The sequence below is a fragment of the Vombatus ursinus genome, unplaced genomic scaffold (genome assembly GCF_900497805.2).
Source record: "Vombatus ursinus unplaced genomic scaffold, bare-nosed wombat genome assembly UNPS02014789.1, whole genome shotgun sequence".
Lineage (NCBI taxonomy): Eukaryota > Metazoa > Chordata > Mammalia > Diprotodontia > Vombatidae > Vombatus > Vombatus ursinus.
This window is the reverse complement of record NW_020954567.1, coordinates 19042199-19064921: the sequence shown is the minus strand read 5'-3', so window position 1 is coordinate 19064921 and position 22723 is coordinate 19042199. Positions and strand designations below refer to the sequence as shown.

At 37.0% G+C, this 22723-nt stretch overlaps 1 protein-coding gene across 1 annotated transcript in view; it reads right to left on the bottom strand.

Moving 5' to 3' along the window:
* TDRD5 (tudor domain containing 5) overlaps positions 1-22723 on the bottom strand; it is a 54298-nt gene that overhangs the window by 30292 nt on the left and 1283 nt on the right. The window contains 10 exon segments of the mRNA XM_027868569.1: positions 31-231; positions 963-1029; positions 1385-1597; positions 3383-3603; positions 4444-4652; positions 7215-7368; positions 11082-11138; positions 17620-17703; positions 18472-18607; positions 19909-20086. Of these exon segments, the coding sequence (XP_027724370.1) occupies positions 31-231; positions 963-1029; positions 1385-1597; positions 3383-3603; positions 4444-4652; positions 7215-7368; positions 11082-11138; positions 17620-17703; positions 18472-18607; positions 19909-20086 (1520 nt within the window).

The window sequence follows — 22723 nt, the reverse complement described above, 5'->3', positions numbered from 1 at the left end:
GCAATATAAAACATAGCCAGAACTGTCTACCTTAGATGGGACATTTTCTCGGCAGACAATGGCATGGCCTTCTGCTCTCAGGACATGATGGAAATAGATGTCTTCGTTTGACGATGTGTCGCACAGAAAGAGATTGAGGACTCCATCAACATATTCATCCACTACTCCCACCAATGGCTTCAAGCCACACAGCTTCTGGAACTGCAAAATTGCTTGAGGTGTCCAATGCTCCTGAAACAGAGTCGACCAGTGAGATTAGCCACAAAGGATTTATGGGTGTCACTGTGCATTTCCTTCCATTTGTCTAGATATGGGTAAGAAAAACATACGCAAAAAATTCATTACCAAGTGAAACTGTGCCTGTAGCCACTGTCTCGTGACTTTAGAGTCACGTTAATTATGCTCTTCCTTCCATAAACAAAAGATTGCACTACTCTCACTAGGTCATCAACACAAATAGATGAATTCAGCAGGTAATTCATACCAAACTAAGGCTAATTCATAAGTAAAAATAGTTCCTTAAAAGGACAACAAACATTTATTAGGAAAAAATCCTTTATTAAGTGTTTATGATGTTCCAGACAATGAAACTGAACACTGCAATACAACAGAAAGAACTAAATCGGGAGTCAGGAGACTTGCTTTAGGTCTGTTCCTGTCACTAAGAAGCTGCTGACATTGGACAAGTCACTGAACCTCTAGCGTTTAATTTATCTATAAAAGAATTTTGGCCCACATGATCCAACTTCCTTTTCGGTAGATTCTTATTCATTAAAGCAGATTCAAGGCCTAACCTTATTGATCTAGTTTTAATTTCTTCTATTTTGCTTTAAATTCTGACTTTTTAAAAAATTAGTTTTAGACATCTTCTGTGAGAAAGTGAGCCCTGATTAGTCTAAGCAAGTTTTACTGTTCTTAAAATGAAGAATTTTACAATGTTAAAATTATGTACATACACATACCTCTATGGGTCTCACCCAAGCCAGGGAACAAGGAATGGCCTGAGCAGGAAGCTTGATGTAGCAGCACCTATAAAAGAAATCCAAATTCTTGACCGCTTCACACACTTTTAAACAATTTATATTCTTAGCTTTGTATAGTTAATAAGGTTGATCACAACATCCCCCAAAAAGTGAATCCAATGGGAGCTAATCTCATAATCCATTCAATAAAGGAGAATTAGAGACACAAAGGCAAGTGGGCAGATAGACCCTGCTGGCAATACATCTATGAAACGTCGCAACAATGCTTTATCTAAAGTGTGGTCCAGGTAAAGAAATGTAGGGGATCTAGTTTATAAGAACCCACAGAGGATGTGTTTCCAGGCCTGTCTGGTCTGGACATTCTAATACCAAAACTCATCTTGTCAGATCTGTTAACTTACTTGAGAAACCTCAGAGAGGACTTCTGAACAGTTCCCAAATTTCCAAAATCTGGGTAGAACACCTCAACTTCTTGCTTCCCAAGAACTCGATGAATAATGACTCGGTACCACCACTTATCCTCAGAAATCCTTACACAACAGAGATGGCCAGGTTGGATAAAAGATTCTGGCATAATATAGCGATCAGATACCAGTTGATTGGAATAGCAACGCCTGCAAAATTCCAAAAGAAACAAACAGCGATCAGGAAAGAAAGCAGAAACAATTTGTGTTATATGTTTCACGAGAAGGGAAACCCAGGCAGATAATGAAGGAGGGTGTCCTGTAGTTTCCCCAAGTTGTTTTCTTTAGGGACAGGGATGAGACCTCTAATTTCACTGGCACAGCAATAAACTCCTGCCAACGCTGGTTACCACCTTCTCTGAAAGTCGTAACTTAAGAGACATGGAGTTGCCTAGAGCACTTAGTATTAGAGATAGGACTCAAATCCAGCTCTTCCTAGTTTCAAGGCCAACTCTATCCACTATCTCTTATTTTCTTTATTAATCCCAAATGATTTTCTTTCTTCTACTCTTAGACAAATGTTTTTCTTCTTCAGAATTCTCTCCCCTAATTAAAAAACAAAAGCTACCACAAACTTTTTTTTCAATCCAAACCTGTGATTTTAGAGAGGCAGTACAGTATAATAAATGGAGAGCTGACTTTTAAGCCAGAAGGATCTAGGTTCAAGTCCTACATTTGCCCCGAACCATCTCTGGGCAAGTTACTTAACCTCTCTGAGCCTGAGGCACCTCTTAGACTTTAAGGTAAAAAGCACTGATATGCTTTGGTAAAGAAAATTTCCTTACTGAAGGCTCCCTACACTGACTAACAAGAAGTAAGGCAGTATCACAGGCAGAGGATTCATTCAACATCAATTTACTGAATGCCTACTTTATTGACTAGCACTGTGGGAATATAAAAAGTATAACATTAGTAAATAAATAAACAACATATAGTTCTAGAGATATTTTCATGTAGAATATAAATTTTTTAAGATAAAAATTTAACAGAGAAAAGTATTTTTTAAAAAAGCATCCAGAGAAAAAGATTATCATCATGCCGTGCTTGGTCTTGGACCAGATTTGAAATAATATGCATAGTTCTGGCTTTCAAATTTTAGGAGAGACACTCACAAATATTTACAGAAGAGAGTGACAAAAATTGGGAGTGGATTCAAAACACTGCATAAAAGGATCAGATGAACTGAACACATATGCTTATCCTAGAAAAGCAAAGAGTAACATGATCACAATCTCCAAAGATACAATGAGTTCTCACGTGGAAGAAAGATGAGATTTATTGTGCTTAACCCTACAGAACAGAAGCAGGACCAAGAAGTAGAAGTTACAGGGAGATATTCTGGCTCAAAATAACGAATTTCCTAGTATTAGAGCTGACTCAAAATGGCACGGAATACCAAGTAGGTAATGATTTTTTATTCTTGGATGTGGTATTTAGTTAAATAGAAAAACATTAATATTTTATGATTCTATGAACTGTGAACAAACATTTATTAAATACCTATAATGTGCCAGGCACTGTGTAAACACTTTACAAATATTATCTCTTTTGATTCTCACAACAATCCCTTGAGAAAGGAGCTATTATGGTTTCTTTCTTATAGATGAAGAAACTGAGGCAAACAGAGGTTAGGTTAACTTGCCCAGAGTCACACAACCAATACGTATATGAAGTTGAATTTGAATTCAGGTCTTCCTGACTCCAGGTCCAGTGTTCCATCCACTGTATGGCACCTAGCTGCCTCATTATTACTATATATGGTATATTATCATATCTGAAAATAACCTCAAAAAACATTAGAGTATATATCAGAAAAACATTAAATGAAAACTGAGCAAAAATTTGCAGTAGAATTTAGTAGCGAAGGATTTGGATACTAAACAGAAACAATTTCAAGTCAAAAAAAAAAATTCAGGCAAGCAACCTGTGCCTTACCTCATTTCAATCATCATATCCTCAAGTAACTCTGATGAATCTCTGCTATAGATTCGGATATAAAACTGACTAGGAGAGATTATATACTCTACAAAGACCCCTACTAGGGTACTGCTATCTAATGGTGGAAGGCTGCAGAGTTTTCTGTTCTGCACAGCATCTGGTGGGATCTCATATCCTGACATCTCCAGGTTGAGCTGTGATTGTTTCATTCCCATATGCTGTAAGCAATATAAACATGAAGAGTATCATTTTAAATGCTGTGGCGCAATCATGAGCTAAGCAAAGCAACGGATAAAGCAATGGATACATCAGAAAAATTACATTCTACTTCTCATAATAACTGCCCTAAGATAAATCCTCCTCCAACCCCACAATGGGTGAGTTCCTTAGCAACAGCCACTGTCAGACTACTCCACAGCACAACCAATGTGAGAAAGAAGTTTTCAAACTCTTTTTCAGAAACACCACACTCTTCTGCAGGAACCCTCATTTCCTCCAGGCCCATCCCACACCACCCTCACCACCAAGGACTATCTACTAAAAAGCCATAGTGCAATTTCCAGAATGCTCCATGTTTTAGATCCCTTCCAAGAAAGGAAAAGGGTACAAAGGGTCAATGGGGGATGAAGGAAAGAGGGAGTGCAGCAGTAACCTAGAGATTAGGGCTATGTTCTGGAGTTTGCTGTTGAGGCCTGATGCCATAAAAGCAAAAATAGCTATTTGGGGTACCTTGACTCTTTTTTCACGATACCCCAAAATTTCTGACACAAATTTTGACTGACAGCGGTGGTTAAATCAAACACAAAATGATAAGAAAGCTGTCAAGTTGTCCTTAGCCATAACTGAAAACTACAACACGCCAACAGGAAAAGCCAGCAACAATGGCAGGCATTCCATTTAGAAACTTTAGACCAACAAAATATAATGTTCAGAAAGAAAAGTTGCCTTTGGAAACAAATCTTCATAAAAAGGATATTTTAGTTCAATCTAACTCATTCAAGTCACCATCCACATTACTTCTACAGATCTAAAAATCAAAGTTATTAAATTCCACTCACCAGGGGCATAGGCTTTGTGACCAGGCTGAATTTCCTGCAGACCTTCTCTTCTACATTTCTATGATTTTCCAGAGAATTATTCCAGGCAGTGTCCTTAACATCTGGAGATGACAGGTAATTTCTGGGGGGACTGGAGATATTGGCTTTGCCTTCTATTTTCTTATCTAATTGGACCAAACATTCATCATTGAAAGGTAAAATAGTCACATCTTAAATAACCACAGTTAGAATGTACTATGCACATAAGACTGTACTACACAGCTTTGATTTCCAATTTATTCATTTCTTTTCAACTCAGGTAATTGCTTTTATGGGATGGGCTAACTTCCCACAGATGGAATAGCCTCATAATATCTCAATAATAATGCCTGAATTCTTCTCAGGACATTGCTCAACTAATTTCACACAACAAGATGCTCATTTGACGAGATACTACTCCCTACAAGAAAATGTAATACTAAGAGATTTATCAGAACATTCTCAAGATGTACTTTGAAACCTTGTACCTTTACATTATTCCCTGATAATCTCTCATTTCAGAACCATTTAAAAAACCCAGACCAAAGGGCAGTAAGATCCCAAAAAGAACAATTTCAGACTTTTAGTGGGTACAGAATAAAACAGATAAAATCTATTATGACAAATAACATTAAAATATTTACAAATATTGTTGATATTTCCATGTCTTGGCAAATGCTCCATAGTAACAGCACTTGGCTAACATGACAAAAGCTACTTTTAAATAAATAATTCAACACTATAAATGCTCTCTCTGCTTCATGCCCACAAAAGTGCCTGGTTTTGTATTGTTTGCATCTCAGGTAAGAAAAAGGTAGAAGAACTGAGCTGTAACTGAGTTCTTTATAGCTCTTTGGTCCTTAGATGAAGCAGCAATTACTCATCAACCCTCTTCAATCTCCTTATACCCTTAACATCAGAAACACTTCTTGCTCCCAAAACCTTCCCTAAATAAACCATCACCACACAAAAGGATATAAAAGTTTAAGTGTAATAAAGGAGTTTTATTCTTTAAAAAATACATGACAAAATTGAAGCATCTATGGAATTAGCTATAAGTAGAATTTTATCAGTAAGGTATATTCTTTCGGCTAATTCTGGGGCTTAGTTTTCTTGAAGCTAAGTTAAATTCTGGCTCTACTCTGGAAGTAAGTCATTTCAACTAAGTGTCAGTTTCCTCACCTGCTTAAAAAAAAAGGCAGGGTGGGGTGGGGTGGGGGTGGGCTTTGTCTAAACATATCTCTCTCTCCCTCCTGGTTCAGATATTTAGGGTTTTTATCACCTTGAATCAAAGAGCTCTAGAACTATCAAAGCTGTTCTTTATACAAACACTGAAATTCAATAAAATAACCCTTTAAAATAGCTGGGTTTGTTACTGTGTTAGAAGAAGTATGTAAATAGGAAGTGTTATATATATTAAATTCCAAAATGAAATTAAATGGCACAAGTTACAGATATAAGTGTATAGCACTAGCCTACTCCATTCACTTAATTTTCTTAAAAAGCATTATACACTTTTAGAGAAAAGCAGAAAAAGATCATCTGACACATATATAGAAGGTGAAGCTGCCTGACTACAAGAGCAGGATGTTGATTTATTTTTGCTTAACTGTATTTCTTTACCAGTGACAGTTCTTTTTTGGGGAAGAGAAGGGGGGGGGTGTAGTGTCATTATGAAGTGACTGATTTTTTTTAAAAGAGCAACTGAAAGAGTTTTTTGAAAGTACATATCAGATAGCTTAGCTAGGTAGGCGGGAGGGAAGGAATATATATACATATCTACATATCTATCATGGGAAATGAAAATGATGCAAAAGCAAAAATCAGCAATAAAAAGTATCAGAAGCAAAAATCAATGCTAGAGAAAAAAAAACAAATTTAACTACCCTATAGTACCAAGATTAGGGCTTCTTTCTCACTATAAATGAATTCACCAATTCCTGTTAGCGAATTACAATTAGAGGTCATTCATCCTAAGTACTAACTCAGCCTTCCATTTGAAAAATGAGTCAAGCACTGAATTGACATACACACATGAAGATTTTCAGAGTTAATTTCACACAAGGGTAGGCCCTACTTTCAACAAAAGTAGTATCTAAAAGTTCAAATGCTACAACTAATGTGCAACTGAGATAATAAAAGAATAGTTAACCTCATAGAATACACCAATATAAAATTCTATTCTCTACTATCTTTCTAGTCATATTCATTGCTTGGTCACATATCCTAACCATGAAAAATCATCACATACTTGGTGTTAAACAATTCTAGGCTGAACTGGCAACTCTCTATGTCATTCTTATTTGTGTTCCAGTACGTAAACTCACCTATGTACGAATATAATATTATATATTAAGCTGCATTTGTGTGTTTATGCCAATTTAACCTATACTTGAAAAGAGATTAATAAAATTAATCTGTATAGGCTGAAAAAGTTCACCATATCTTTCAAGTTATCCCTTAGCTCCTTTCCTCTACTTAACATTAAAAAAGTATCTATAAAGCTCTGAATGTGCTGCCTTGACCTGAAAAAGATATCATCATGAAAGCCGAAAATAACAGTGGAATTTTAAAAGAAACCATCATGCAAAATCCACTCTGCTCCAGCCCCCATCAAAATTAACTCAATTCAAGATTCATTCAAATGTGCATGAATGTCCAGATGTTATTGGTGTTACATTTTCTTGTATTTCATCCTGGTTTATCCTATCTGGTCACTGTTGGCCAGCTTTATATAATGAATTTCAACTCACCTGTGGTCAAATGCTTCATCTCTGCATCAAACACCAGCAAGTCTTGTTCACCTTCCCTGAACTCAACATGCAGAATGTCACTAAGAGACCCAACAAGCTCTGCCACGTTTAAAAACCCTAATCTCTTCGGTGAAAGTGGCTCTTTAAAAACTGCCTGTCATCAAAAAAATTTAAATTAAAATGAAAGGAGGAAAGAAACTGACGTAATCAATTAATAAGCACTAATTAAGCCAGGCCCTATGTTAAGTGCTGGTAAACAAAAACAATGAATGAAACAATCTCTAAGCTCAAAAAAGCTTACATTTAATACACACAGACACATAGACACAGACTAAAAATAATTACAAAGAAACTAAATACAAGGTAGTTTGAAGTGTAGGGCACTAGCAATTGAGATTAGGAACAGCTGAGTTGTGTGAATTGGGTCTTAAAAGAAGAGAGGGATTCCATTAGGCACAAGTGAAGAGGAAGTAACTTCCAGGTATAGAGAACAGCCTGAGAAAAGGCATGGAAGCAGGAGAGAAAGGGTCATGTTTAAGGAAAGAAAGAGGAACAGTCTGGCTAGATCAGAGTGTGAGAGATATGACTGGAAAGACACGTTGGGCAGGGTTATAATGGTATTTAAAAACTAATCACAGAAATTTATATTTGATTCTAGAAGCAAAAAGAAGCCACTAGAGCTGGAGTCATAGTCAGATCTGCATCAAAGACCAGAAGTGTTTTTCCTTAAAACACTTTAGCAGCAACGTGAAGGATGAAGTCTGGAAGAGACCTGGGGCAAGGAAACAACACAGGGCACTTTGCAGTAAGCTATACAAAAAGGTGGTAGTGTTGTAGAGGTAGAAACGGCAAACTTTGGCAAGTGATTGGATGTGTAGCGTGACAAGTGAAGAGTCAAGGTCATGAGCCTGAGAGGTTAGAAGAAAGTGGCACCATTGAGAGAAATAAGGAAGTAAATTTAGAGGAAAAGATGAGTTCAATTTTTGACATGTTAAGTTTGAAACGTCTCCAACAATCCTGGTTTTAAATAATAGTAATAGCTAACACTTACATAACAGTTTAAAGTTTAGAAAGTACTTTACAAATACTATCTCATTTTATCCTCACAACAATTCTAAGAGGTGCTATTTTTAATCTCCATTTTACAGATGAAGAAACTGAGTCAGACAAAGAGCAAGTGATTTGTCCCTGGTCACACTGTTTCTGAGGCTGGATTTGAACTCAGACCTTCCTGATTCCAGGTCAAGTGCTCTACAGGAATGCTGGGAAGAGACTTGAAATGGATACATAGATGGGAAACATCAATATAGAAACTATAACATACCCACTCTCTCATTTATCTTCAATCTCTCCCTGTCTACTGGTTTCCTTAATGCCCAGAAACATACCCATGTCTCCCCATTTTCAAAAAATCTCTTGCTCCAGCCATCCTCAACTTGAACAAGCCATGTACAATCAATATCTCTACCTTTCCCCTTCCTCTCTTAACTGTCTATACCATCTGGCTTCTGACCTCATTATTCAACCAAAACTGCTCTCTCTAAAGTTACCAATGAATTCTTAATGGTCTTTTTTCAGTCCTCATCCTTCTTGACCTCTTTGCAGCCTTTGATACTGTCTTGATACTGTCTTCTCTCTAGGTTCTCCTATCTGATTCCTTCTCAGTCACTTTCTCTAGATCTTTTTCCAGGGTATGCCCACTAACAGTAGGTTTCCTCCAGGGTTCTGTCCTGGACCCTTTTTCTCTTCTCCCTCTAAACTATTTCACTTAGCAAGACCATGAGCTCTCATAGATCCAATTATTATCTCTATGATGATGATTCTCAAATCTACAAATCTAGCCCTAACCTCCTCCTGACCTTGTCTTACATCTCTAACTACCTATAGGAGATCTCAAACTCAATAAACCCCAATGAATTCATTATCTTTTCACCAAAATCCTCTCCTCTTTTTATCTTCTCTTTACTGGTGAGAGTACCACATCCCCCCAAGTCATTCTGGCACACACATAAGTGTCACCCTTGACTCCTCATTCTTTCCCCTCCACATCCAATCTGTTTCTAAGTCCTACTGATTTTACCTTTGTAACATCTTTCACATACCTTCCCTCTGTTGATGTTCTCCAGTTTATCCTATATATATCTTATTTGTACATAGTAGTTTGTAGGGACTGTCTTTAGCCTCTCTGTATCTCTAGGGCTTAACCTCATGCCTGACATAAAAGGTGCTTGTTAAATGACTGGTGGGATAAACTTGGTATGTTTGAACTCAGTAAGGAAGGAACCAGTAGACAGGGAAAGGCTAAAGATCAGAAAGAGGTTGAATCAGAAAGAATGCGGTTGCAATCTACTGGAGATGGGAGGGGATAAGATCAAAAGCATATGTAGAGAGAGGCTGGCCTTGGCAAGGTTGGCCACCTTACTGTCAAAGACTTAGTAAAAAGAGCAGAGAAACTGAACTTGAATAACATGAATTTCGAGTGTCCCATCAGCAGGGTTGCTTGACTTCTTCTAGATCCATTATCAGGGAAGTAGATAATGGGAGTAATCCAAGGCCGAAGTTTGGTAAGGGATGAGCTGTGACAGAGAACGAGGGACTGGAGAATACAGGACTGTGTAATGCTGAATTGGCTAACTACTGGGGAAAGACTGACTAAAATTACTGAGGGGGTGGAGGGACTAGAGATCTGGATAAGGGCAAAGAATGAGATTAGGAGAGGTGAGGCAATGGGAAATATGAAATATTAGAAGTTTACAATCAAATATATAAGGTCAGAGTTTTTGATTAAAGAAGCTGAACAAGGAAACATGACCCTAGGCATTTCTGGGAAATCACCAGAGAATCACCAGACTAAACTAAAAAATGCTCACTAAGATAGGGTGTTTTAGTTACTGGCTTAGTGCATTAAAACTGATAGTGCCTCAACAACTGACACACTAACCTGAAAATATTTTTGTGGCCATGAGTAGGTAAAAATATTAGAGTTTTATTATTAAGTAGCCCTATGTACAAGAAGTTTGAGATTTGAATAAAATGCCAACAAAAGAGGAGGAAAAAGCAAACAAAAAAAAGTTCAACAAGGTTTTCGTAAAACCTTATATATGTGATATACATCTTATTATATTATATATATATATGTATCTTTTGCTAGATAATATTTTCCACCACATCCAATATAAAGGAGAGAATTAATATTTATCCTTTGTCACAACCATGGAACATCTCAAAGAGTTTACATCTAAACTCAACAACCTCAATACTGATATTCAAACTGTTCAAGTTGGGTCTCTTTTTTACTCCATTTTGAAAACATATACTCCTGGTATGATCTTAACAATTAGTAGTATTTTAAAAAATTATCTTCCATTAACACATTTAAATATTGGTGTTCTCAGATCTTTTTTATTTCTACAAAGAAAACATTAAGAATGGAAAAATAGTAAAAAGTAATAGGAAATGGGTCATATGAAATGAGTTATATGAAAATGTACATATACATGTAAATTGTCATCAAGTGTTTTAAGCAAATTAACTCATTTAACCTTCATAACAATCCTAGGAGGTAGATATTACAAATATTATCCCATTTTATGAATAGGGAAACTGAGGTTTGTGGGCATTAGGTGACTTGTCTAAAGTCACACTGCTAGTAAGGCATATAGATGAAACTAACTCAGGTCATCTGAGTCAAAGTACATAGCTCTTTCCACTGTTATTACACTGCCTTAATGACATGATAATTAAACTACCAAAAGAAAATTAAGGCAAACTGGACTACTAGTGGAGAAACAGAATAATTTCTAACTCTCTCTAGGAAGAGAAACTTTACAAGGCTCTAACTGGTACAAGAGAAAACAAAATTCTTACCTCAAACTCTCCAAGCAGCTTAGAAATAAGCAATCCTTGCGGAAATTTGGATGCAACCTAGAGAAAAGAAAATTTACATTTAGAACTTTGGCAAGAATTAAAAATACATAATTATTCCTAAACAAGATTAGTAGCCCCAGAGGCTTCAGAAACTTGAATATTTTCAGCTTTTGTTAAATCTTGCTTAACTTTTGGGAGATATGTACAGAATATTTTAAGGCAAAAGGACAGACTGTATACATATATGTGAAAATTTCTTAAAAATTATCTAAAACAACTTCAGTAAAATGCCGGTCATGTTGGATGTCTTGGACCCAGAAGTGACACAATTTGGTGATAGAAACAATGTCAAGGAAGCAAAAGAACAACAAAAATGGAAAATAAATGGATTTCATCCTATATCTTCCAGAACTTCTCTGCCTCCAAAGCAATTTGTTTGGTGCCCACCAGAAATTTTACATACTTCTCCAAGTTGAATAGCATTTTTTCCACAATATTTGAAAATACTGGACATTCCTTAGGAATAATCACTCAACAAGTGCCTCATATGTACCAGGCATTGTGCGAGCACCAGGGTTACATAAAAAGAAAAGGGAAACAGTCTTTGCCTGGAGAGTTCCTAGAGGAACTTGCATTTTGTTGGCAGAAAAAACACATCTATAGATTCAAACAAAACAGATGCAGGGTAATATTAGCTAAGGTGGTCACTAGCAGCTGAAGGTTATCAGGAAAAGCTTCATGTAAAAAGGTGCTGTTCAAGCTGCATCTTGACAGAAAGTCGGCACAGAAAGCTGGGATTCTACAAGGCAGAAACAAAGAAGTGCATTACATGCATGGGGCACAGACAGTACAAGGGCCCCGAAACAGGAAATGGAATGTTATACCCAAGTAAAGTAAGTAGGTCTGTGCACCAAGTGAGAGGCTACAGAGAGCAGAAAAGGGGACCCAGGACACAGCTTGAAATGCACGTGAATGGATGATCCAGCAAAGGAAAATGAAATGGAGTAGTAAGACAAGCAGGAGATCCAAGAGAGAATAATGTCACAAAAACCCAAAAACCCTGGAGGAAGAGGATCCAGGAGAAGGTGGTCAGATCAAATAATGAAGAGGGACCAAGGAAGAGGCTTAAGAAAAGGCCATATAGATCTGACAATTAGTAGATCACTGATAATTCTGGAGAGAGCAGTTTTGATTGAGGGGTGAGGTCAGAAGACAGACTGCAGAGGTTCAGAAGATAATGAGGAAATACAGCCAGTAAACACAGACAGCCTTTCCTTAAGGTTTAGCTGAGAAAGAAAGGAAAGCTGTAAGATGAGAGTTTGAGGGGACGGCAGTGTCTAGTGAAGGTTTTGTTTTTTTAAAGATTGAAGGAGGCTTAGGTTTGTTTAAAGGCAGTTGTTCACTCATTTCAATCACGATCAACTCTCCATGACCCCATTTGGGGTTTTCTTGGCAAAGATACTGGAGCAGTTTGCCATTTCCTTCTCCAGCTCATTTTACAGATGAGGAAACTGAGGCAAATAGGGTTGAGTGACTTGCCCAGGGTCACACAGCTACTAAGTGTCTAGGGCCAGATTTGAACTCAGGAAAGTGAGTCTTCCTGACTTCAGGCCCAGCACTCTATGCACTGTGCTACCTAGCTGCTCCCTTTGAAGACAGTTATGTAAGTAAATTCATTGGGAGGGGACCTTACCTTTTGGAAAGAATAACTATATGGGAGCCTTATTATTCCCTTCAAAAATGGGAACATAAGGGGGCAGCTAAGTGGCGCAGTGGATAGAGCACCGGCTCTGGATTCAAGAGGACCTGAGTTCACATCTGGCCTCAGACACATAACACTTACTAGCTGTGTGACCCTGGGCAAGTCACTTAACCCCATTGCCTAGCAAAAAAAAAAAAGGGGGGGGGGGGGAACATAAATATAAAAAAAAAGCAAAATTACTATTCTTACATGAAAATTGAAACTCATTAAAAAATGAGCAAGCTGAAGAATACTGTAAGCAAAATGCATATATTGTACACACACACATTCTCACACATACATACATATATATATATATGTGTAATGGAATAGAAGGGGAAAGGCACTGAAAGTGATGAAAATATATACTAAAAAAATTCTAAATTAATATAAACAAAGTAAGAAATCCCAAAAGGCTCAAATGGTTAATAAAAGTTCACATTTATATTCTACTTTTAAGCTCTGCAAAGCATTTATTTTGAGCCTTACTACAACCCTGTGGGAGATAGATAACTAGTATTTTCCTCATTTTAAAGATGTGGAAACTGAGAATTTAAATTGAAAAAAGTCAGAATGTAAGCTCCTTGAGAGCAGCGAACATTGTACTCCCAAGCCCTAGCACAGGGCCTGATATGTAAGAGGTACTTAATAAATGCTAGTTGTACGAACGAAGTTCAGAGGTTAAGTGACTGGCCCCAGGTCAAGCCAAAATTCAAACCTATGTCTTGATGTCCAGTCCAATGCTCTATTTTTAACACTGCATAGCCTCATCTGGGTAACAGACATATGTACGAAATTAAGTAACTAAAATATTTTAAAAATGACAAGAGAACATAGAAAATATAAACACAGCTAAGAAATAAAGGGAAAAATTAAATGAATTAAGAAATTTGATGAGATTACGGCAAAATCCATCAAAGCTATCAAAATAACATGAATAATTTTAAAACATGGACAAAACTTAAAGCAGAAAAAATATAGTAGAAATAATGGCAAATGTTTTGGGAACAGAAATACTAGCTCAAGGGAAAAAACATGGAAAAGATTTGAAAGCATGGTACATAAAGCAACAGATCTAGAAGACTGATTCCCACCCCCCACCACGTTGCCCATTACATATATTTCAGGAAATCATTCAAGAAAATTTATGAGAATAAAAAATGGGTGACGTATTACAAACTGAAAGAAGTACTCTACAAAGGAAAAAATTAGAACACAACTCACCCAGAAGATCATTGCTAAACTTCAAAACCAAAACACCAAGAGAAAATACTCTAGGAAAAAGATTCCATACCAAAATACATTAGTCAGAATCACACTAGATTTTCCTATAAAAATTATAAATGGTTGAAAAAAAGTTGGGACTCAATATATGTAAAATTAAAAAACCCAGACTTAGATCCCAGGACGTTTCCTAGCAAATCTAAGCATTCTGTTGGAAGGCAAAGGGTGAACACTGAAAAATGCAAAGGACTCAAAGAATTAATACAGAAAAACCCCCAACAGCAAAAGAATTTTTGGAACAAAGCTGGAGAGATAGCCAAGATAGTTAACCATTTTGAACAAGAAGAGCACAATTGCAGTGGTAGCTGCTGGAGTTGGAATCAGAGATGGGTTTGAATTATAGCTCTGCAACTTATGACCTCTGTATGACTGAGCACATCACTCTGGGCATTCGGTAAAATGAAAAATCAGAATATTATTGTGCAGTAAGAAATTACAAATCACATGTTGCTTTCTCCTTAGGCTGTAAGCCCCTTGAAGGCAGGGACTGTTTTTGCCTTTATCTGTAACCCCAAAGCTTAACCACAGCGTCTGGTACGTAGAACGCCATTTAATAAATGCCTGTTGACTTGCTGAAATAAAGTGACTGAAATGGTCATACCTTCTGACCCAGAAATAAGTGTTACTCTTGTTCGGTTGTTTCTGACTCTTCACGACCCCATCAGAGGTTTTCTTGGCAGATACTGGAGTGGTTCACCATTTCCTTCTCCAGTTCATTTTATAGATGAGGAAACTGAGGCAAACAGGGTTAAATGACTTGCCTAGTGACCCTAATAAGTGTGTGAGGCTGGATTTGAACTCAGGAAGAGTCTTCTTGACTCCAGGCCTGGCTGTCTATCCACTGTACCACCTAGCTGCTTTGGGGAGGTGGGGGAGAGGGAAGGATAGAAGGAGGAAAGGGGAAGAAGAGGAAGAGGGAGACAGAGAGACAGACAGACACAGACACAGACACAGACACACACACACACACACACACACACACACACGCATACTAGGCATGAACTAACCCCACTGCCCCACACCTAGGTCACTGAGAAAAAGAAAAGTTTCTATACATATGAAAACATTTATTGCAGCGCTTTTTGCGTAGCAAAGAACTGGAAACAAAGCAGATGTTGATATACCAAGGAATTGCTAAACAAATAGAGCGCATGAAAGTAATCAAATATTACAATGCTGTAAGAAATTACATTTATGATATGAACAGAGGCATGGAAAGACTTAAATGAAGAAAGTAAAGTAGAACCAAGAAAACAATATACACAATGACTATGGCAACACACAAATGAAAAAATAATCACCACAAAACAATCAAAAGTGAGTGCTGCAAAATTACAAAGAACAAGCATGGCCTCAAAAGAAAGATAAAAGATTCACTTTACTCCATTGCAGAGATGAGAAACCTAAAGGTGTGGAATACTGCATATATTTTCAGATTTTTTGGTTGTTGTTATAATCAATTTTGCTGGTTTTTTTTTCTCTTTTCTTTTACTATTAAGAATATTTAAGACATTCCTTGTTATACAAAATGACTTTATGGGAGATACAGAGGAGGAATGTTGGGAAATTTGGGCAACAAAAAAAAACTTTATCAACAAAATATACTTTTAAAAAGAGTATGGAGAATAGGACAAATGTTACACTGATTTTCAAAAAAGAGAAGACAGTTTGCAAACTACATATAGGCTGATGATAGCCAAGATTATGAAATAATTTTTTTAAGAGCAATGAACTAAGACCCTAACAATAATCAAGAAATGGTCTTTCCAAACTACAAAGATTTTAACATGCTTAGATTTTGCAAAGCATCTGACAAAGATCTTTCATGTTATACTTGTAGACAAGACATCAAAATGAGGGCTCAATAACTTTACAGCGAGGAGGACTGAGAACAGATCAGACTTTGTTAAACTCCCTTATTTTATCGATGAGGAAACTCTGGCCTAGATATGTTCAATTTGATTTTTAAGTACCTGTTATATGCAAGGTACTATTGGTAAACAGCGTCAAATGCTACAGAGAGCTCAAGAAGACTAAGAACTGGGGCAGCTACGTGGCACAGTGGATAGACCAAACACTTGACACTAGCTGTGTGACCCTGGACAAGTCACTTAACCTCAATTGCCTTAAAAAAAAAGCCACCAGATTCAGTATTTAAACATTGGTCAGGAATAATGAAGAATGTAGTTTTTGCTGAGAAAGGGAGATCAGAGAGAAAAGTAAGTGGGAAGGCAAGAGACAGAAACCAGAGTATGGGTGACTTGTAGGAATATGGCTCAGAAAAAGATGCGAGATGATAGCTAGAGTTGGTTGGATCAAGTGAAGGCGTGGGTTTTTTTTAAAAGGACAGTGTAGACCTTTCCAGGTTTACAGACAGCAAGGAAGGAGTCAGTAGATAGGAAGATATTGAAAATGAGACAAAGAGCATTTGAATGAAGGGTTCAGCTCCAAGAGCAAACAGGAAGGGATAGAATCAAGGTCACAAGTGGAGAGGTTTGGTCTTGTTGAAGAGAAAGGCCACTTCTTCCTTAGATTAGAGTAAAAGAGGAGAGAATGTTAAAATGCCGAGGTGTAGAACAGCAGATATGAGGGAACTCATAATTTTAAGGAGTATATTTTCTCAGATAATAAGTTGATGTGAGGTTCTCTGCTGAATGGAAAGGTATAGCATAGAACACTTGAGGAAAGAAGTCTGGAACAGTCATGGGAAGAAGGAGGTCAATTTGCAACAGAGTCCATTAGGGAATAAAAAAGGATTGTGGCATAACACTCAGGACCCAGTTGAGGCTGAGTAATATAAATCTATAACGAAGTCAATTGGCTTGGTTGTCGCATAACCAGTCATATTCTACAGCATGTGTGGAGAAGCAGGGAAGGTGAATAGTAGGTGTAACCCAAGTTTAAAGAATGAGCAGTGACAGAACAAGGGGAAAAGGAATTTGAGAGTATAAGTGAGTGAGTAGTTGAACTGGTTAACTATGGGGTCAACATTTTCAAGGGAGGAAAATAAGACCAGAGTTGAGGTGATGGATGGGAGGAAACTGAGTTAACTGGAGGTCTTGGAGAAGTCACAGAATAGGCATAGGAAAAGTGAGGCATAGGGAGACATGTGGACAGAAAAAGTAAATCCAGAGTCCTCAAGCAGAAGAACAGTTATAAAAGATGAAATCATGGGTGTGACCATGTCTATATATGGCAAAGATGGTGGGAAGATCTTGGGAGTTGAAGAGAGACTGATGAATTAGAAGGCTAGGGTTTCTAACAAAGCATCAATTGGTCAGCTGAAGTTCTTGAGTACAAAGGGGCAGAGAAGAAGACTGTAAATCACTTTCTGAACTCCTTGAGAAAGGAACAAGAACAACTTGTCTGATGTCACAAAGACAATCACTAACAGTACTCTATTATTCCCAGGTCCTCAGATTATAAATCCAGGGCTCTTTTACTACACCAGTCTCTCCCCCTCCCCCAAATCCCATTGCTCTTGTATATTTCTCAGAAGTATAGAACACTTACAAATTTTATTTTCTTCTTCAGTTCTGAACTGATGGTCCCTCCTGGTCCAATTTGTGCAATCACTGATTTGAATGTATTTTCCAGCTTCAAAAAATAAAAAATAAAACTATGGTGTCAAGAAGATGGTAAAAAGGTTAAATGCAAAGAAGATACAAAATGACATTTCTTTTATTTAAGCAAATTCACTTTTCAACAGAAATCAATAAGCAAGTTAAGATACATTCAAGTATTATTCATTTATTTAAGGTTTATAATCAAAAATATTCTTACCTTAGAATTTCCCATCATAATCAATGCTATCTTCTATAATGGTACTAATGTTAGTCAGGTGGAAGAGTCTTCACTTTACTCATTATATTTACCTAGAACTTCGTAACTTCTTATAGTAATTCTTACTGAACATTGTCAGTTAGCTTGCCAACACTTTTTTAAGCTAGGAGGAACTGTCCGAACCACAGTCTCTCTAGCATCCCAATGTTGCAATGAATATTTCTGACAGCAGAATGGATTTCCATTTTTCAACGTTATTTTTGGCACTAAGTGAAATGTCTTTAACAATCTATCACCATACACCACACCCTGAAAGAAACTTTGTTTCTTTGAGTTTTATGTTAAGATGACTTTAATGGCATTTATTTTCAATACGTACTCATAATTAGATCAGAATTAGTAAAGGTTTAGGGATTCCAAGGCACTTCCACGTGAAAAATTAGTCTACTTATCCCTGAAATAACTAAACAATTTTAGTTTTAAAAATCTAAAACTGTTTTTATTGTACAGCTGGCATGTATTATATTTAAGAGGCAAACAATGGATTTTTTTTAAAGCATTATCACCTCCAAAGTTTCTCACCTGGTTTAATTTCTCAGACTGATCCAAAGAAGATGTCTCCATGCCATTCAATTCTGCAATTTTCACTGCATGTGGCTGATTCAGTGGCTCAGTAGTTGAGACAGGTTCTGGCAAATGTGTCCTTACTATAGGTGTTGACATGGAGGATTTGGGTTGTTTCATTCCAACCTGTGATGTTTTACCTTACATGTATAAAAGAGAAGTGAAAAAATTCTTACCAAAAGCCAACCTTATTGACTTAACATACTTTCAAGAAATTGACCATTAATACATCACCACAATCTCCTTACCATCTTAATAAAATAAGATTAAGAGAAAGGCTATCAACTACTCAAAATATGAAAGAAATTATTCCATTAGATTCCCACTTGTTTAGTGGGATTTACTTCAACTATAATAGTGACAGGCAACCTTCATTTTAATGAGATTGCATTATAAAGTAGAAAAAACATTGGACTGAACATTGGATTCAGCAGTCTAAACACCTGAGATCCAACTTGACTACTGGCTGAGTCCCTCTGGACAAATGATTTACATCTTTGAACTTCAGTTTCCTCATTTATAAAAGAGGATAGATAAGAATACCTACGCTATGCATATGAAGATAAAGTGGCTTAGATCTCTCTCACCTGACTAAAGGGGTTAACTTAACTGGGCATTTCTTCCCATAGCTCTATTCATACCCCAAAGCAGTGTCCCTGGTGGCAGAGAAAAACCTTCCCTCCCTGTCTTGGGATACACATTCGATTGGGGTTATCAGGGTGCCAGGACAAAAGTCTTAGATTCAGAGTCAGAGGATTTGGGTTTGAATGAGTTTGGCTGCTAATTTGTCTTTCCAGCATAGGAAAAAGTAAGTGTGTTCTCCTGCTAGATCTTACAAATCTACCTTTCAAGGATCTTGTGAGGGTCAAATAAAAATCTATACAAAAATCACTTTGTAAACCATTAAGAATCATTAAGTATTATTATACTACAAATGATACTGGAGTTCTTCAGGTACCATAAGCAGTGACACTATGAAAACGAGATGGGCTAGAACACTGACGCCAGCAGATAAAATAGTGTTTTAGATGATAAATGTATGTTATATCTACTAGGTCATAATAAGTCTGTGGAGACTTAACCTTCAACTACACTGATTTATTTTTTAAAAGAGGTATATGAGGAAAAAAAAATCTGAATTTGCTACCTATGCTCACACTCTTACCTGCTGGTAACCCCCTCTTCTGCTCACTTGGTAGATTTCGCTTTAAGGTCAACAAAGAACCTGCCCTGGTCTGCTCAACAGCAATGATATCTGAAGCCGCACTAAGCACTTCAAACATAGAAAGAAATCCATATTGCATGTACTGGAACGATCGTCCAAATCGCTTCGCAAAGGCCTTTTCAAAATCAGAAAGGAGTATTGGAGAAAAAGCCAAGAGGTCCCTTAGCTCACTCTTTACCACAGCTGGAAGAATGGGGGGTATCCTTCCCCGGTAAGGTAGTCTCCGACGAGGACCAGAACTAGAACCAACATTTGCTCTTCCTTTCTGTGTGGAATTTCGAAGTTTGTTACTACTCCTTTGTTTTGCAACCAAACTTGCTATTCCTTTGGTTGTTTCATCTGGAATGGCTAAAAAAAATGGAAGAAAAGGGTACATTAAGACTGCAGTTCCTCCTTGAGCTCCTTATAGACATAACCTTTCATTTTGACACTAGTTAATAATTTGTGTGTGTACATGTATGTGTATATATCATATACTATCTTATACATACATATATACATGGTATATATTATATATCACATGTACATATATATCTATACACATATACATATGCAGTTTTTATACTGCCTGGTGTTTTAATTTGAACTTGGGATGGTCCAAATGATTAAAAAACAAAATTGAAGCCAGAAAAGTCTTTAGGGATTATATCTAGGCTTTTCCCTTCTTCCCTTACTTCCTGCTTTTTGTTTATTTCAAGATTAACCTTTCCAGTGGATAGAAAGGAGAAGCAGAAATATTGCTTATTAACTCCTAGAAGATTTGAAACCCATGTAAAATGATGATATTTATCAATATTATTTCTCCAGAGATCTAAATATTAGAGGCAATACAGTATAAGTGATGGATGTGGCAGTGAGTAAGACCTAAGTTTGAATCCCACTTCAGACATTTAGTAGCTCAATGATGCTGGACAAGTCACTTAACTTCTTGGGGCCCCAGTTGCCTCCTCTGTAAAATCAGAGAGTTGGACTTGATAATCTCAAAGATACCTTCCAACTCTAAATTTGTACTCCTATGAATCAGAACAGAACTGAATTTGAATCTTGGTGGTGAACATTTACCAGATGTGTGACCCTGGGCAAGCCATTTAATATCCCTAAGCCTCATTCTTCTTAATCCGATGCCTCATTCATTGGAGCACGAAGTGACCCGTGGTTCAGAAAGTCCATGCCAAAAGAAGGCAGATTCTGTCTGGCTTCTAATAGCATCTCAGTAACAGAAGGCATCTGTTTTTGAGGACCAGATTAGCTAAATAGAAAAATGCTCATCATCACTGTTAGATACCTGATGATAAATTTTTTGGACATGACAACCAAATGAAGAAAAAAGCAAAATAAAAATAGCTCTTAGTTATGTGCATGCTCTTTCCCAACTTCTGCTTCTTCAATGACAGTGATAAAGTGAAGGAAATGAGGGCAGAAGCTGCTAAGAATTATAATTTTTAGACCATCTATAAAAATTAACTTAAGGTGAGAACCTTCTCCAATGACACATTATAAGAAATGAATTTCATCAACTTTGGCTTTCTTGCTATAAATGAAACCAGAAGAGAGGAAAAATAAATAAGATGTCAGAGGTGATTTTATCATCCTTCCAAAGGTATCTGAGACATTTCATTTCCTATCAGAGTTTTCATACTAACTACTTTTCTCAATGCAAAAGTAGGAATAAGTGGACAGAAAAAAATACACTGGAAAATATGGCTCAGGAGTAAGAAGACAGGCCAAGGATTGTAGACAACACACAAGCCTCACCTCTATACACCATGAATACTTTATTTGAGAAAAGAATAACAAGATGTTGGACATGGTAAGCACCAAGGAACATAACAAAAATGATATTGATTATTGATAGGAAATAACTTGTTACTGATAAAGGAATTATTCTTGAATCAAGTGTCTGTGTAGAGTCAGACCACAGGCTTGTTAAAGCAATGATTAAAATACAAAACTAGAAGGAATAAACATGAGAAAAAGATAGGAAGTACAATTACAGTAATTTCAGCTTGACCTATTTACACAAGTTCTTGATGTAGTTAGCTGGGAAATTCATGGAGGAAAGAACAACAACACAAAAATCATAATAATTTCACACAGAAGTTCAACAGACGTAAATAAATTGCTGTTAATGACCAAGAGTCTAAAAACCATCTTAATCAGAAAATATTTGACTTAACTTGTCAAGTAGAAAAGATAAGATAATCAAGAGCCAGCACCAATTAAGAATATAAACTAACTTCTAAAATCACATGGAAAAGAATGGTGGAAGATCTGAGCACAGTGTTGCCTCACAAAACAGAAGTAGTGGAGAGAAGAACCAGTGATAGGGCCTGTTCTGAGAGAACTTAAGGATGAAACTGGAAGGAGGTCAAAAAACAAAAGATTAAAAAGATCTACAACGATTTTTCTCATCAACTTTCAACATCAAGGACAGTGGAGCTAAAGGACATTTGGACTTCACAAACAGTTCTGGTGTGCATACTATGGGAGAGGATAATGGGACTGAAGAGACTACAAAGATAGAAAAAGCAGCTGGCCCAAATCACCTGTACATACAGGAGGTCAGTACTAGACAATTTTAAACATGTTGCAGAAGGCACAGTAAGAAAGGCATGCAAAAAATCTAGGAACCACCAAAAAATAAGACAAAGAACATCAATAACTACCAAACCACGTGTCTACTTCTTCTAGAAAATTATGACAATAATCTACACATGCACCAACGTCAACCTTAGCAGGGGATGTCAGAAAAAGAGGCAAATTTTCGAAAGAAATATTCATTGCATCACATCATTACTATCACACAACTAACTGAGATGTATAGACATGCAGCCAGGTGGCACAATGGATATCGAGTGCCAAGCCTGGAGTCAGAAGACTCGAATTCAAATCTGGCCTCAGACACTCAGTAGCTGTGTGACCCTGGGCAAGTCACTTCACCCTGTTTGCCTGTTTCTTCATCTGTAAAAAGAGCTGGAGAAGGAA